Raw genomic sequence first — 18,335 nt, forward strand, 5'->3', positions numbered from 1 at the left:
GGGGTTAGTCAGTTGTTTTTGATTTGTCACTTGCTAGCAAATGCCGGTCATAGGCCTTCCTTCCCCACACCCAGGCCTTAAGTGGGGGTGTATACATTCCTGGTTGCTAGAATTCTAAAGATTAAGCAGGATGGAGTAAAACTAAAATTCACATTAGGGTATTCAAGAAGCAAATGATATCTTCCCTTCAGAGTCTCTTCCTAAAAGTACTGTAGACTCCTATTCATTAGTGAACATCTTCTGTTCTCTTCAACATTGTGAAGTTCACATTTGAAGGTGTTAGGAGTGTTAATTTAGCCAAAAGGCAAACTGAGGCAGCTCTTGAAGGAAGACAAACAGGGGAATGTTTCCTGTCAATAAAAGGGGTCAGGGGCTTACCTCTGTTTATGGTCCAAACCCTAAGCAGAAGGATAGATCTCTTTGGTAGGTTTGTGGGAACACAGGACAAAGGACAAGGTAAGTGCTATCTATCATAGGATGGAGGGTCACCATTGGTTATAGAACTGGGATGATCAGGGACACTGTGACTGATTGGAATAATCAATAATAAGGGACCAGCAATGCCCCTGCCCTCCTTCTCTCCTCAGACTAAGAAGTGATTCTTGTATGAATCCAGTGCAAAGTCAGGTTCCCGACATTGGGTGGCAACCCAGATATCTCTTATATGGGTCAGGGGTGTAGAAAGCCTAGACCTGACTCTCTGGGGCTCACCTGAATCTTCCAAGGTCAGCAAATGCCTTGAAATCAGGCTAAAACAGCGATGAGAAGTACCCAACAGCTGGATTTTGCACTTCTCTTATAGCCTGGCTGAATGTTGAGCTGAGTCAGGAGACAGAGAACCATGACTCAGGCAGTTATCAGACAAAAGCAGTTACTGGTAAATAGGATCAATAAGTAGATGATATGAGATCAGCTCAGCCTTTTGCAAGGATAGGTCACCCAGGGGGGCATCCTGAGTTCCCAAGCTCTCTGGATCACATTCTCTCCTTTCTCATGCCTTCCATGGTGTTATAAGTAAAAATGGTTCTTGGGGCTTATTATTAGATTGATTAGCATTTATTAGTAAAGAGAGAAAGTTTTGAGAGAAGCAGGAAGAGAGAGAGAGATCTCAGCCTTTCTAGATCTCATTCTCGATTCAGCTTGCTCAGGCTGGGAGTGCCAGAGATCAAGTGATCAGGAAAGCTCAGAGAGAAAACCCCAACCCAGAGAACCAGTTAGTTCTTGGGGGAGGTTCAAAATCCCCCTCTCCTTTTATATTCTCCAGCTCCTCTTTCTGTGGCTCTGGCATGTTGATGACTCTCAGACTGATGATGCTGGCTGCACTGAGACACAGCAACAGGGCAACAGACACGTGACTCTGTGACACCTACTTCCCACCTCTGGGGCCCTTGGGATCAAAGCTGCAATGGAGGTCCCCTAGATATTTCCCTTCACACAATAGAAACTACTTGAAGTCCTTCCACAGCATCATAGAGCTACTTTGTTCAAACTTCCATTGGGCTCTTAAAGACTCAGCTTCTAGTGCTGTCTCTGACACTGACAAAGGGTAGCTTTGGCCCCTCCCTTCTCTGTGTGCCAGTTTCCTCCTGTAACTGACCAGAGGTGGGCTCTTCATTCTGATGTGGCTTTCAGCCCTCTGTCCTCTGACTTGTGGTGCTCTAGGAGGCGATGACATTCAAGGATGTGGCTGTGGACTTCACCAGGGAGGAGTGGCGCCTCTTATCACCTCCCCAGAAGGAGCTGTACAAGGAGGTGATGCTGGAGAATGCCCAGAACCTGCTCTCTGTGGGTAAGGAGCCCTCTCCCTGCTGCCCCAGTCTGCCATCCAAGGGAATATGGCCCTGAGCAGGAGGCAATTTTAGGAGCAATTTTCAATCCTGATGAAGAGACGAGGGCTGGCATTCTGAGTCCCAGAGGTAGGGCCCTCCTGCTGCCTGCTTCTCCTGTAAAATGAGTTTGTATTGTGTCATGGGACCTTGGGGATTCCCTTTGGTGCTCCTGAAGTCAGAGATCAAATATGTGTTGGAGAATCTCAGGTATGAAAGTAGTCTCAGAGCTGATTCTGTCTCACCTCTCCCTGACCTGGAATTGTGTCTCCCAAACCCATCCTTAAGAACTGTTCAGGAGTGTTTCCTTCCTACCCTCTTCCTCTCTGGGGTGGATCTACTATTGGGGATCTTTTTCTCTTTATCCAGCATAAATTCATAGCTCAAAGCTCTTCAGTGTCCCCAGGAAAGATGGTTTGTCCTTAGTCTTCCTTCCTATTGCCCTAAGCCTCCAGCAGAGCCAGTAATAAAGGGAGGGAAGGGATGAAGCATTTATAACAACCTGTTCTTGGCCTGGGGTTCTGTCTTTAATATTATGGCACTTCTTCCTCACCTTCATCTTTCTAATTCAGTGACAATTAATCCCATTTTACAGATGAGGAAATAGATTCCATTAAGTGACTTGTTCTGAGCCACCCATATAGGTGCTTTTGTGGTGAAATGTAAACTGAGGACTTCCTGCCTCTAATCCTAGGCCCCTGCCCCCTCCCCTTCTAGCTGCCTCTCATTTACAGATAATGGAAAACTATGGACTGAGTCCAGCCTCCTCTGGAGAAAATGCCCTAGAACCTAACATTCTGGTTCCAGATTGATTCCCTGTTCTTCTCCCCTATCCTCTTCCTACCCTAAATGCTGGGGAGACTGTCCTTCAGGAGGCTTTAACCCTCCCACAGGCCCTGCTTGCCCTCCTCTGTGATTGTCAAATTGAATGAACAGGCTCAGAGACAGCATCAGGCCCAAGGAGGATTGTTGAGTTTCCCAGGAGAGGAGGCAGAGATCCTCTGAGAGAAGACTCCACAAGTCTCAGAGATCAAGGAGGTAGAATGGAGAATGCCCAGAACTTCAAGTCCCCTCCCCAGAAGGAGCTGTATAAGGAGATGATGCTAGGGAATGCCCAGAACCTGCTTTCTGTGGGTAAGGTGCCCTCTCTCTGATACCTGAGTCTGCCATCCAATGTAATATTGCCCTCAGCAGCAGGCATGTTTGGGAGCAGTTTTTAGCCATGAGGTAGGGATGAGGGCAGCTATGCTGGGAGTCCCAGAGGCAGGGCCCTCCTGCTGCCTGCTTCTCCTGTAAAATGAGTTTGTATTGTGTCATGGGACCTTGGGGATTCCCTTTGGTGCTCCTGAAGTCAGAGATCAAATATGTGTTGGAGAATCTTGGTATGAAAGTAGTCTCAGAGCTGATTCTGTCTCACCTCTCCCTGACCTGGAATTGTGTCTCCCAAACCCATCCTTGAGAACTATTCAGGAGTGTTTCCTTCCTACCCTCTTCCTCTCTGGGGTGGATCTACTTTTAGCGATCTTTTTCTCTTTATCCAGCATAAATTCATAGCTCAAAGCTCTTCAATATTCCCAGGAGGGATGGTTTGTCCTTAGTCTTCCTTCCTAATGCCCTAAGCCTCCAGCAGAGCCAATGATAAAGGGAGGGAAGGGATGGAGCATTTATAACAACCTGTTCTTGGCCTGGGATTCTGTCAAGGGTTTTCTCTTTAATATTATGGCACTTCTTCCTCACCTTCATCTTTCTAATTCAGTGACAATTAATCCCATTTTACAGATGAGGAAATAGATTCCATTAAGTGGCTTGTTCTAAGCCACCCATATGGTTTTTGTGGTGAAATGTAAACTGAGGACTTCCTGCCTCTAATCCCAGGCCCCTGCCCCCTCCCCTTCTAGCTGCCTCATTTCCAGATAATAGAAAATTATGGACTGAGTCCAGCCTCCTCTGGAGAAAATGCCCCAGAACCTAACATTCTGGCTCAAGATTGGTCCCTGATCATCCCTCTCTTCTCCCTACCCTAAATGCTGGGGAGACTATCCTCCACGGGGCCCCTTAAGCCTCCCACAGGCCCTGCTTGCTCCCCTCTGTGATTGTCAAGATGAATGAACTGGTTGAGAGTCAGCATTGGGCCCAAGGAGGATTTTTGAGTTCCCTAGGAGAGGAGGCAGAGACTCTCTGGGAGAAGAATTCATGAGGCTCAGAGATCAGGGAGGGAGGAGTAGGCAGAGTGATGGGAGAAAAGCCATTCCCTTGAGGTGTCTAGATCTTCAGACTGACCCAGAACAGACCCTTTAATCCCGTTTGGGAGTTTAGGAGGTTCTGCCTGAATGAACCAAAACAGCATAGGGGAAGGATGGTGTTGCTCATTTGAAGTCCCCTCAGCAGAGTAACAGGCAAATCCTACCCTGGGCTCCTGTATTATAGATACTGAGTGGTGAGGGCAGACTCCTGTGAGAACCCCATGGACAGAATGTCTGAGTAGAGTCATTGGACTCCCCAACCTTTCCCTAATGAGAACTCAGTGATGGGCTTCTTTCCATCCTCCCCCCTGATTGATTCTGCCTTGCCCAGGGCTTCCAGCTCCCCCAGAAGATGTGATGTCTTATTTGGAGCAGAGGAAAACCCCTTGGATGCTGGAGCAAGAAAGCCTGAGGAGCTGCTGCCCAGGTGAGGGATGGGAAAAGAGGTGTGGGAGAGCTGAGGTGACCAGAGGCTTCTGTGTGCTCTGGTGAAGCAAGGGCTAAATTTGTGGCAGTAGGACCTGACTTGGAATTCTTTTTCAGAGGTTTTAGTAGGGGCTCCCCAGGAAAGTCACTGAACTCTCAGGCCTCGGTTTCCCCATCTGCAAGATGTGGCTGTTGGGACTCCCATTTCCTATCAGCTCCCTTCAGGGAATCAGACTGTGACCCTCTAAGAAGTCAGTGTTTGGGACTGGAAGTAGGTGCCAAAAGGGCTAAACCTATCCCCTCTGAGATCTTTGGAGAAGGCTCTGGGATCTTCAGGATTGGGTCTGCTCTAGTTCCATTGGAGTTACTGTTAACTGCTGTGAAATAAGCGTGAGAGAGACAGAAACATGGCTTAGGCCAGAGCATGCATTTACCTTCTAGTAAAGAGACCAGAATGCAAGGATCCTGGTAATGTCTGGGCCTAACATAAGCCCTGGGCCCACTCAGTAAATATGTATTAAATAATAAATATCTTCTAGGAACTGTGCTAAGTCCTGAGCCTACAGAGGAAGGCCACCAGTCTGAGCTGTCCTGGAGCTCACAATCTAGAATCTAGACATGGAGGTAGTTTAGAAAGAAGCAACTGATTCTGAATCTCATTCTGAGATGATTCAGGGAGAAAGCAGTGTTGGGGAATGGTGTATAAATGGAGATTTTGAACCTTTGAACTTCATCCCGCAGAAGTCCTTAGTATTTCCCAAAATTCCCTTTAATCTCTCCTGTGCCTCCACATTTGTGTCATCAGTTATTGGTATTTAAGTGGCTGTAACTCCTCCCTCTTCCTCTCTTTCACCTGTGACCAGGCAGAGTTCAAGCAATTCTTTTGATTTAGTTATTAATAATGAAATTTTATAAAATGTAATACTTAGTTCATGATTGTTAATTTAAACCCCACATTTGTGTAGTGTCTTCCCAAAGTAGAACATTTGGGACTCATTTTAACTACTGGTGCCCATTCTATTTCTCCTAAGCTCATTAAAAATATTCAAAAATTGAGAGCTCCTACCACTAAGAAACAGTTAAGAGCAATTTTAGGAGCAACAGGGTTTTGTAGACAATGGATCCCTTGCTGTGGGGAAATCACCAAGCCTCTTAAAGCACTAACAAGAGATTCAGTCCCTGAAGCACTTAAATTAGAGCCAGAACACCTGTCAGTCAGGTCTGTCAAATCTCGGGGCTATTCTGTCTGCCCCTGCCCTATGCATCCCAGATTACAACAAGCCATTTAGTTTGTATGTACATGAGCAGAAAGGTGTAGGTTCAGGTGTTTTAACTCAAACTTTGGGACCTTCTCAGCACCCAGTTGCTTAATATTCGGCCCACCTGGACCCAATAGCTTCAAAAGCACCACCATGCCTTAGAGGCTTAGCTGCCACAGCTTTATTAGTAACAAAAACTGTTGATCTAGTATTGGCATGCTCATTATCATTCATGTGCCCACATGAAGTAAAAGCATTGTTGCTAAGTCATAGAACAGGCATTTTCTGATCAGAGAATTACAAGGTATGAAATAACCTTGTTAGACAATGAAAACATCACTCTCAAACACTGTACAACTCTTAACCCTGCCATCTTGATTCCAGATTAACCAATTTCCGGAGAACCCTTACATTGTTTTCTGGAGAACTGTTACACTGTTGTGAAACACTAGTGTCCATGGCTGAAAAGCCTTGAGATAATCTCTTGGACACTCCCTTAGACAACCCAGATCTAGTCTTATTTACTGATTGTTCTTCTTTTATGAGGGATGGCATATGGTACACTGGAGCTGCTGTAGTCACAGAATTTGCCACTGAGTGGTGTGATTGAGAGAAATGGCCAAAAGACAGAAGAGGTGAAATGCAAAGAAGAGCTCAAGATAGCAGATAGAATCCTCCAGATCCAGTGGGGGAAGGGAGTGGATTCTATGGAAGGTTGGAAAAGAGGAACAGTTAGTCAAAACTGCCTTCTGCACACATCTTCAGTGGTCTGGTCTCTTCACCACTTGACCTCACTTCTCTCTGGCTAACCTCTCTGAAAGAGGAAGGCTGAAGAAATGCTTTGGCTTTTACCCTCCTTGCCCTGGCTGAATTGAAAGAGTCTGGCCTAGTGAAGATCCCAGCTGAATAGAAAACTTTTCCCTCAGGGGAAGGGACTTTGAACTGAAGCCTTCTACCAGAGATAGGAGATTTTGGCTTAGGGAAAATCCTTCCCCTCTGTCCTTTTTATTTCCTTATTCCCCTTTCCCAGAAGAGAATAAATTAGACTTTCAATTCTAAGAAATTGTCTATCAACCTTTGTAGTAGGAGGGAGAATTTAAAATATTCAAAGAAGGTTGGGGAGGGGTGACTCACTGTCTGTTAAGCAAAGACTCCATCAGGCTGCCTAGTAGGGAGAACAAGAAGGAAGGAGTGTCTTTGAATTCAGTCCCCTTACCTCAACCTGCTTCCTGGGGTAACATCTATTCAGTCCCCATCTCTCAGTATTCCCCTCCACTACAGTGGTCAGCTCCACTGTCCTCAAATATAAGTGCTCAAGGTGCAGAACTTATAGCCCTGAAACATGGCTGTATAGTTGTCAAAGATAAAAAGGCAATATGCATTTGGTATTTGTCATTCAGTGGGGATGTTATGGCTTCCGAGAGGATTTTTAACCTCAGCCGGAAAATCTATAGCTAATGCAAAAAATATTAATGTAATTCTGCTTTCCAGCTGCCCAAAGCACTAGCTGTAGTTCATTTCTCTGCCCATATAGGTGGCTCTGACCCTGTCTCTAGGGGAAATGATTGGGCAAATAACACAGCAAAGCTAGCAGCCATAGAAAGGCCTGAATTAATTCTAACATTAATATCCCCATAAGACTTAAATTTATCACTTTCCTATAATGAAAAGGTAGTGGAAAAATGTAAGCAAAAATTTAAAGTAAAACAGTTTAATGGAGTATGGGTGTCATCTGAAGGAAAACCCCTTCTCCTTAGAAGTTTTATCACCAAATTTGCCAATCTATTCATAAAAATGGTCACTTTGGTACCCAGGGCATATTGGACTCTGTTAAAAAGAGTATGCATAGCCTCTGGCTTAACTACTATAGCCTCTAAAGCAGGCATCCCCAAACTTTTTACATAGGGGGCTAGTTCACTGTCTCTCAGACCGTTGGAAGGCCGGACTATAAAAAAAACTGAACAAATCCCTATACACACTGCACATATCTTATTTTAAAGTAAAAAAGCAAAATGGGAACAAATACAATATTTAAAATGAAAACAAGTAAATTTAAATCCACAAATTGACCAGTACTTCAATGGGAACTATGGACCCACTTTTGACTAATGAGATGATCAATGTCCTGTTCCATATTTGTTACTGCTAGCTGTAACAAGTGATGCAAGTGTGCATCAGTTAGTCTAGATCTGGTTGGAGATTCCAGATGTTTCATTTTGGAAAAAGTCTGTTCTCAGACATAAGTGCTGCCAAAGATGGTTGCCATTTTGAGTGCATGGTTCCTGACATTAGGATATGTCTCAGAGGGGAGAGATGCATAGAAATTAGGTAAGCTGCTTGACTTGAATATGTCTTTCAGAGTCACAATTCTGCAGTTCAGCCAGTTCCCTTTGGTAAATTGTATCCACATTTTTAATGTCAATAGAAAAAGGGTTAGCTCTATGAAAAAAATGGGTTAGCTCTATGAATGGGTTAGCTCATCGAAAAGCTCTATGTACTGTTCATGGGGATGAAGCTCTTTAAATCTGAATTGGAACTCCTTTTGCAATTTTTCCAGTGAGTCCATACGTTTCTTTTGGGAATGCAATCAAGGGTTTTTCTGCTAACAGATTTTGAGTTAAGGGGAGATGGCAGATATTTTCCTCCTTCACTTGTTTGATAATGTTAAGTTTTTTGGTTGAACTGAATATTTAGTTGGTCGCCAGGGATTTAATTTCTAAATCCCAAAAATGAATACTAAAGTAAAATGGAATTTATGGTAGTTTATTTTTACAATAGAGGGAAGATATTAAGGAAGAGAGAAAAGGGGAGGGAAGGAGGGAGAGAGAGAGAGAGAGAGAGAGCGTGAGCGAACGAGCTCCGGCTTCCTCTGAAAATAAAGACACTGTCCTATATTAATTTGGTCTGAAAAAAAACAGGGCGTATCTTATAAAACACCCAAAGGCAGTGGTGGGCTTCTCACGATAGAGGCCCACCACTGATGTCATAGGCCAGATCACCGCTATCTGATGCCTGTATACAGTACTGGAGGCAGTGCTTGGCCTTTGACACTGTATATCACTGTCTGGGATAGTGGAGGCTGCAGTGCTGGCTGTGATGGTTCTATCACACCTTGCACAGGCCCATCACCGCCACTACTATGCCTGGCAGCAGTATTCACAGTGTGGAATCCCTTCCCCCAGATTGCTGCTCACCATGCTGACATCTTCCATTGTGCAGTCACATAATCCTTTGCGCGGCGCCTTGTTCTTGTTAAATTACTTTCAAAACAAGGTGCCACGCAAAGGATTATGTCACCAGAAATAGTACTGTACATGAATGACACCTCGCTTTGCTGCATTGCCACTCCAGGAGCACAGGATATGGATGCATCCTGTGCTCCTCTCACTGATCACAAATGAAAGAGGTGCCCCTTCCAGAAGTGTAATGGGGGCTGGATAAATGGCTGCAGTGGAACTCATGTGGTTTGGGGACCCCTGCTCTAAAGTGTGTACAGCCTGCTCCACCTGCCAAGCATATAACCAATATTCCTTTCATGACAATGCTTTTGGTGGGTATCCTGTGGCTTACACACCTTTTGAGCACCTGCAAATAGATTTCATGACACTGCCAAAGGTGGGACATCATAAATTTTGTCTACTCATAGTAGATCAACTGACCAAATGGCCAGAAGCAGTTTCTACTGCTCCAACCACAGAGGCTTTTGTTGCCAAAGTGCTCTTCATTTTGGCCTGCCAACACATATTGAATAAAGCAGGGGAAGTCATTTTACCGATTCTGTTTTATCTCAGGTATATTATTGTTTAGGCTTATTTCCCAAATTCCATGTACCATATCATCCCCAGAGCTCAGACCAAGTTGAAAGAATGAGCAGAGAACTTAAAACTATGTTTGGCAAATTATGCACTGAGACACATTTAAAATGGCCTGAAATTCTCCCTCTGGCCCTATTTAATCTTAGAAACAGGCTCAGGGGAGATCCACGCATCTCACCATTTGAGATGCTTTTTGGATATCTAACATTGTGGGGAGATACTTCTATTGGTTCCTGTATACAGGAATTACAGTACAAATTGCATGAACTCCACTAATCTGGAGCTGCAATATAAGCAGGACCAACAGACTTTTCATTTCATGACATGAACCCAGGAGACAAGGTGTATATATAGAATTTCCAGCACACTGAAGCAACTCAGCTTTCCTGGAAAGGGCTGTTTCAAATGTTAACCTCTCCCACATGTAAAATTTGAAATTTCTCAGACTTGTGAATGTTAAAAATTTCTCCATTCTGGAATTTTCCATTGGAACAAATTCCCTACTGGAAACATTCCCCGTTTTGATGTGAGAACTTGCCAGGATCAGAAATGGGAGGACCTCTACTCCACCCGTACTTAAGACTGCTTTAGGGGAGAAAACTCCTTGCTATGGGAGGACCTCTACTCCACCTGTACTTAAGACTGCTTTAGGGGAGAAAACTCCTTGCTAAACAATGAAAGTACTTGGACCCATGCTTATGATGAGGCAGGGAGTTCTTTGAGCCATGCCTGTTTTTAGAATTGATACAGTGGGATGCTAGGTACCTAAAAGGGTCGGGCAAGTTTTCTCTTAATGAGATTAGTCGACTCAACTGTATTTTCTCTGGTTCAGACTTACTGAGGGGATTAGTCGACTTAGCAGGAATTCAGATGGGCTGTCCTTTAGGAAACATCTACGGTGATTGGTAGATGGAAGAACTTAGGGGAGGTGACATAGGAAAAAACCCCCTATATAAGAAAAGGAATCTCTGGAGCAAGGGAGGCTTGGAGATCCTTGGATCCTTGGAGATAGATCCTTTTGGAGGAGGCCCTTTGAAGATCTTTTGAGAAGAAGTCCCTTGGGAGGCTGACTCTGGCTGGAACTACCTCTGGGGAGACTCTGTTCCCCAGACATCCTTGCTTAAGACAAATCTTGTGGTGAGTGATAAAAAACTGACTGATTCTCTCTCTCTTAAGACTCAGGTCTAGGCCATGTTGGCTTAAGGCCCTTCATACTAATTTCCTTTTTCTCACTTTCCTTTAATTACTCATTGTATTATTAATTAAAATCTCTATAAAACCGAGTTGACTTGGGTATATTGAATAATTGGGAATATTTCCCTGGCGACCACCTTATATATTTGATTTAGAAACCAAGACACTGTAGTGAAACATTTTCTGTGGTCAAATTTACTCACCCTCTCATATCTATCACAATTTATATCTTCCACCATTTTACTCACTACAGTTTATGGCAGACAACTATTTTAACTCTTACAGTTTAAGTCTTCCACTATTATAAATTCTACACACAGCTATAAAAATTGGAGAGGACACTTGGATTCATTACTGACATGTAAAGAGAGCATCTTCTTTTGAAACTGATTGACTGTATCCTGTCACATGCATTGGAGATAATAGTTCATAGATGAGTGGATACTGTTTTTGGGAACACATTGAATTCCTGAAATTTTATTTTATTATTGATTTTCTTTTAATTAGAATATTTGATTTTTTCCCCTTTTCTCATTTCTTATACTTAAAGTACATACATTCAATATTAATTTTTTTATTCTACAGTAATATGAATTGAAATATATATATTTGCTGTAATATTAATACATACTGAAAAGCTTTAGACTATGGAAACCTGCCATTTCTTTTTTTTTATTTTATTTAGTCAATTTAGAACATTATTACTTGGTTACAAGAATCATATTCTATCCCTCCCTCCCCTACTCTACCCTTCCCATAGCCCACTCGCAATTCCACTGGGTATTACATGTGTCTTTGATTAGAACCTATTTCCATGTTGTTAGTGTTTGCATCAAGATGTTCATTTAGAGTCTACATCCCTAACCATATCCCCTCAAACCCATGTAATCAAGCAGTTGTTTTTCTTCTCTGTTTCCACTCCCATAGTTTTTCCTCTGAATGTGGATAGTATTTTTTCTCATAGTTCCCTTCAAGTTGTTCAGGAACACTGCATTACCACTAATGGAGAAGTCCATTACATTCGATTGTACCACAGTGTATTAGTCTCTGTGTACAATGTTCTCCTGGTTCTTCTCCTTTCGCTCTACATCACTTCCTGAAGGTTGTTCCAGTTCCCATGGAATTCCTCCACTTTATTATTCCTTTTAGCACAATAGTATTCCATCACCAACATATACCACAATTTGTTCAGCCATTCCCCAATTGAAGGGTATCCCCTCATTTTCCAATTTTTTACCACCACAAAGAGCGCAGCTATGAATATTCTTGTACAAGTCTTTTTCCTTATTATCTCTTTGAGGTACAAACCCAGCAGTGCTATGGCTGGTTCAAAGGGCAGACAGTCTTTTAGTGCTCTTTGGGCATAGTTCCACATTGCCCTCTAGAATGGTTGGATCAATTCACAACTCCACCAGCAATGAATTAATGTCCCAACTTTGCCACATCCCCTCCAGCATTCATTACTTTCCTTTGCTGTCATGTTAGCCAATCTGCTAGGTGTGAGGTGATACCTCAGAGTTGTTTTGATTTGCATTTCTGATTATAAGAGATTTAGAACACTTTTAGTTTTGATTTCTTTGACTGAAAATTGCCTATTCATGTCCCTTGCCCATTTATGAATTGGAAAATGGCTTGATTTTTTTTGTACAATTGGTTTAGCTCTTTATAAATTTGAGTAATTAGACCTTTGTCAGTGGTTTTTGTTATGAAGATTATTCCCCAATTTGTTGCTTACCTTCTAATTTTGCTTTCATTGGTTTTGTTTGAGAAACCTCCCATTTCTTGATAAATGTTATGGGACTGTGATCAATGATTGTGTATGATTCCAAAAAATGGAACATTTAAAAAGTGCCAAGAAGCAGAACTTCAGGGAGACCCACCAATTCCAGTGGGGTTGATGAGGATCTGCACTGTGCCTAGGAGCACAAGGTCAAAAGAACTGTCTGAACTCAGCCTGGTAGAAGATCAAAGAGAGGATGAAAGAGGAGTTACAGCCACTTAAATACCAATCAGAGATGATGCAAACATGGAGGTGCATGAGAGATTAAAGGGAATTTTGGGAAATGCTAAGGATTTATGGGGTATGAAGTCCAAAGGTTCAAAATCTCCATTTATACATAAATTTGTTTTTGTCAATGCGCCTAGAAAAACATTGGTTTTGCTTTTTCTCTCTTCTATTTCACTCTTATGTCTAACTATTGTAGTTTCCTCTTAGAAGTTGCAATTTTCTATGCACATGTAGTTAGATTTTTAGAGGTACAAGATGATTATGTGAAATGATCAATTGGGGAGACTATTCTCCCAATGATCATCAGTGGAGATTTTGAAAGTGGGATTAACTCCACCCTAATTATTCTTTAGATTTTTAGCCAACACACCCCCACTTAAGGATTAAGTGTGGAGGGGTAAGGTCTATGACCCGTGTGCTAGCAAGTGACAAATCAGAAACAAGTGACTTCCCCCTGGGCAGTCCAAAGCCAAGTTTAGGTCACCATTGGTACACATAAAGGTGGAAAGAAGGCACAGGAAGTGATGCAAAAGAACTGCCTGAACTCAGCCTGGTTGCAGGTCAAGGAGAGGAAGAGGGAGGAGTTATAAGCAGTTAAATACCAATCAGTGAAGATGCAAACATGGAGGCTCAGGAGAAATTAAGGGGAATTTTGGGAAATACCAAGGAATTCTGGGGAATGAAGTCCAAAGGTTCAAAATTTATACAATGGAAATACATTTAATTTAACAGGGGAATTGGGTTTTAGAAGAGTGAAGAGAATGGCAGTTTAAGGAGAAAAACAATTAAAGGAGGAAATAATCCAAATTCTAATGATAAAATGATAAAAATAAACATCACCATTTGCATATGGCCCCTAGTATGTGTCATACACTTTACAAATATTGCCTTCTTAGATCCTCATAGGAACCCTAGGAATCACTTGATATTATTATGTCCATGTTATAGTTGAGGAACCTGATACCCACAGAGCTCCTGTTACTTGCCCAGAGTTAGAAGTCCTAGCAAGTTTCTGAGGTACAATGAGAATGTATTGGGTTTTCAAGAAGAATATGAAAATGTATCTGCATAAGGTGAGAAATAGGAATAAAATTATATATATATATATATGTGTGTGTGTGTATATCTATCTATCTATCTATATCTTGCTCATTTCCTTTCAAAAGGATCATGGACTCAGCTTACTATATGAGACATAGTTTTAAACATAGGAAATACCATGTTTTTGTTTCAATTGTATTTAATAGAAGGATTTTATTTTAGTGAAAAAAAAAAAGACATTTAAAGAAGAGTAATGGCTGCTCTGAAGGACAAGGGAACAGAACAAAATCTTTTATGCCTTGAATAAATGCAAAAAATAGTGCTAAATTTCTTTATCTGATCTCAGGTACTGGAAAAAATAAGTTAGAAAACAATGATGAAGGTAATTACATAGTGCTTACAGAGAAGTTAGATAATGAAATAATAGGAGTATTTAGTCTACATGCACGCTAATGTTTGTTTCTTTTAGAAAGAGAGATCAGACCTGAAATGAAGCTGAATCCAACAGAGATGAGCCCTTCTGTGGAAGAAATGGACCTACAAAGATTCATGAATGATGGTCCCGATAACTTTGCTTTCAGAGAATTTGGTATTGCACCTCAAAATTCATCTCATATTGAACATCAAAGAATGTACACTGAAGAAAAATCTAGTGAAAGTAATCAATGCAGAAAGACTTTTATGCACAGCACTAATCTTGCTGGATATCAGAGAATTCACACTGGGGAGAAAACTTATGAATGCATGCAATGTGGAAAGACATTCTGTTCGAGCTCCTATCTTACTATACATCAGAGAATCCACACTGGTGAAAGCCGTTATGAATGCAAACAATGTGGAAAGACATTCACAATGAACTCCAATCTTGCTGTACATCAGAGAATCCACACTGGTGAGAGACCTTATGAATGCAATCAATGTGGCAAGACTTTCACAGATAACTCCAATCTTGTCCTGCATCAGAGAATCCACACTGGGGAGAAACCGTATAAATGCAAGCAATGTGGAAAGACATTCCGTCAGAGTTCCCATCTTGCTGTACATCAGAGAATCCACACTGGTGAGAGACCTTATAAATGCAATCAATGTGGAAAGACATTCATAGATAGCTCCTATCTTGCTGTACATCAGAGAATCCACACTGGGGAGAAACCTTATGAATGCAAACAATGTGGAAAGACATTCACAATGAATTCCAGTCTTGCTGTACATCAGAGAATCCACACTGGAGAGAAACCTTATGAATGCAAGCAATGTGGAAAGACATTCCGGCAGAGCTCCGATCTTGCTGGACATCAGAGAATCCACACTGGGGAGAAACCTTATAAATGCAAACAATGTGGAAAGACATTCACAGGTTACTCTTCTCTTGCTGTACATCAGAGAGTCCACACAGGAGAGAAACCTTATGAATGCAAGCAATGTGGAAAGACATTCAGTCGGAACTCCCATCTTGCTGCACATAAGAGAATCCACACGGGGGAAAAACCTTATGAATGCAAGCAGTGTGGAAAGACATTCAGTCGGAGCTCCACTCTTTCTGCACATCAGAGAATCCACACTGGGGAGAAACCTTATGAATGCAAGCAATGTGGAAAAGCATTCAATCAGAGCTCCCATCTTGCTGTACATCAGAGAATCCACACTGGAGAGAAACCTTATGAATGCAAGCAATGTGGAAAGGCATTCACAGATAACTCCTATGTGGCTGTTCATCAGAGAATCCACACTGGGGAGAAACCTTATGAATGCAAACTGTGTGGAAAGACATTCAGTCAGAGCTCCCATCTTGCTGTACATCAGAGAATCCACACTGGGGAGGAACCTTAAGAATACAAGCTATTTTGAAATATGTTTATATGCAGCTCCATTCTTGCTCTTGTGTGAAGGAAATTTGCCTTTCCCCCTTTCTGGGGCAGCATATCTGGTGTGAGTGTGAACTTGTCACAGAGGGGAGGATTATGTGATGGAAACCATTGAGGATAGAATGCAGCAGGGAAAAGGAAGTGATAGTTAAAAGATCACAATGGGGGCATGGTGAAGTCTCCTGGACTGTCCCCTGGACTGCTCCCCCTAGGTGCTACAGGCAGAATAGAAAGCCACTGTGTGAGTTAGTGGGTGGAAAAAGGTTTCATAAACTGAGGCAATAGAAGATATCTGAGCTCTTCTCTTTCAGTTTTGTTGCTGGCTGGACTTCCCTGTGAGCATTGCTAATGCACCCTAATGGTGCAAGCTAAATGGAACAGTGAGGAAAGTATTTCTCTTTCCTATTTTCCTATCTTTTTACCTACTATCTTTGAGTAAATAAAGTTAAATTATGGTTAGTCTCATGATTTCCTCTCATATACCATTCATCATAGAATCCACAGACATTCACACTGAGCTCTCCCCTTGCTCAAAATTGGACAGTTTACTCTACTATGTCTTAAGCTCTCCTAAGATTAGTGCCAAATGAGAATATGTTTTAGATCTAAAGTATGATCCCCTAAGAAAATTAAGGGAGCATAGAATAATTTAACTTTCAGATCAATTTATTGATAAGGTAAGAATTTATGACCAAATAAGAAATAGGTAACATTATGAGGTGTAAAATATATAGTTTTTATTACATTAAATTCAAAATGATTTGTGATGGGAGCCACCAGACCACAATGTCTTGACAAAGTCACTTGGCAAGATGTGTTTGCCCACTCAATCCCCTTTGCATAACCTCTTATTAACATCCCTTACCTATGGAATTGACATGATTACTATTCCCCCTAACCTCAGAAGGAATAATATAACAGCAAAATACCTATACTCTATTTCTCCAAAACATCATCAAAAGATCATACCCTTAAAAGCAATCCCAAAAGACTACCATGGGTTAACCTTTACTTAGGTACATAATTCTCAGCAAAACTGCAGCTATAAGCCAAGCCCATAACTTTCCCACTCATAGAAACTTATTCTTGTGAAGCCAGCATATAAAGGCCCATACAAAATGTACAGGTACACCAAGCTTCATCATGTCTCAGTGACTTGATTCTTCCCCTCAAGAAACTCCCTAGTAATCCCTGAGAAATGATCAGTCTAATATTAAATCTGAATTGTGTTTCCAGTACTTATCAACCTCAATGATATGATTTTTGAATTGTCTTTAAGAATTTCTGATTAATTATTCCTTTTTATTAAAAGTAATAAGTAATTTCCCTTGATTGTTTGTAAGCTCAAAACTCGCCACAGGATAATGAGAGAATTAAGCCACCTGTGACAAAATAATTTATCTTGCATGAAGCCTTTATTCTGTCAAGAATCTGTAATCACAATACAAGAGCATAGAATGATAATCAAGTGAATTGTTAGAAGTTAATGCATCACTTTTCCAATTATCTCTGTTTAGACATGTGTGTTAGGTAATGTACCTGCGTGCCAAGAAAATAGGTATAAAAATAAACACCAAGCCTGGGGATGGCAGAGCAACTATCAGATGCAAAGCATGCCCATGGCCATAAATATACACCTGTCTTCTGTTTATTATTTTCTTGACTGATCACCACCTGTGTTGGGAACCCCTGGAGTCACGAGTGAGGTTTGACCTTGCCTGTGGCAGTTTTGTACAAACAAAATCAACAAGTTGTAATATATGATTATAATGTAGCCCTTTTGGGCTTTGAGGAGTAACAGGCATGATTAGTTCAGAGAAACCTAGGTCAAATTATTGACATTTCAATGAGTTCTATCCAATTGAATGCATTGTCATAACTACCTTACATAGAAAATCACCATGCATCTATCTGCTTGACACTTGATTGACTGCACTCAGACTGTGTAACATAACTTATACAATTACAAAAAAGATAATTTTTAGTGTCTTGATTTATATTAAAAATAAGTGGTCACCATGGGAAAATTCCCAAATATGAAAATACCCAAGTCAGCTGAGTTTTGTGGAGATTTTAATTAATACAAATGAAGGAATTAATGGAAGAGAGAGAGAAAGAGAAAATAGAAAGGGCCTAGGCCTGAGCCTTAAGGGAGAGAGACTCAGTCTTTATCACTCACCACAAGATCGTCCCAAGCAAGCTCCACTCCTTCAGTGAAATCCTCAACTCCTGAACTGAGTTCAGAGACCCTCTTCTGAACTCCTGACTCCCAAACTGAGTTCAGAGAGCTCCTTTTAAAGAGAATTTGCTCTTATGTCACCTCCCCTAAATTTTCACATCTGCCATAGTAGATGCTTTTTCCCAGGACTGTCCATTCTTAGTTCTCATTGCTCTTTAGTTCTCACCTTCTCTGGGTATATTATATCTTCTGAGTATTTCATATCTCTTTTGCGAAGCTTACCTTTTGTAAGTTGTTTGACCTTTTAGTGATTAATTTAACCTTTATAGGTACTTAGCAGCCTTTTGTATTAGATCTAAAAATAGACCACCTAGCTTAGGGTTTTTGCTTCACTATAAGTATGAGTTGGGGACTTTTCATTGTTCAATCAGGAATTTGCAACTTTATCTTCCCTAAGGCACTGTCTGAGCAGGGTGGAG

General features: G+C 41.5%; 1 protein-coding gene across 3 annotated transcripts in view; it reads left to right on the plus strand.

Moving 5' to 3' along the window:
• LOC130458235 (zinc finger protein OZF-like) overlaps window positions 1–17,311 on the plus strand; it is a 29,828-nt gene extending 12,517 nt beyond the window's left edge. For all 3 annotated transcript variants that reach the window (XM_056821981.1, XM_056821982.1, XM_056821980.1), the window contains exons 3-5: window positions 1,663–1,789; window positions 4,401–4,496; window positions 14,282–17,311. In XM_056821981.1, the coding sequence (XP_056677959.1) occupies window positions 1,663–1,789; window positions 4,401–4,496; window positions 14,282–15,642 (1,584 nt within the window). In that variant the 3' untranslated portion in view covers window positions 15,643–17,311. The remainder of the gene's footprint in view (window positions 1–1,662; window positions 1,790–4,400; window positions 4,497–14,281) is intronic.
• Window positions 17,312–18,335: the final 1,024 nt, after the last annotated feature.

The sequence above is a fragment of the Monodelphis domestica genome, chromosome 3 (assembly GCF_027887165.1).
Source record: "Monodelphis domestica isolate mMonDom1 chromosome 3, mMonDom1.pri, whole genome shotgun sequence".
Lineage (NCBI taxonomy): Eukaryota > Metazoa > Chordata > Mammalia > Didelphimorphia > Didelphidae > Monodelphis > Monodelphis domestica.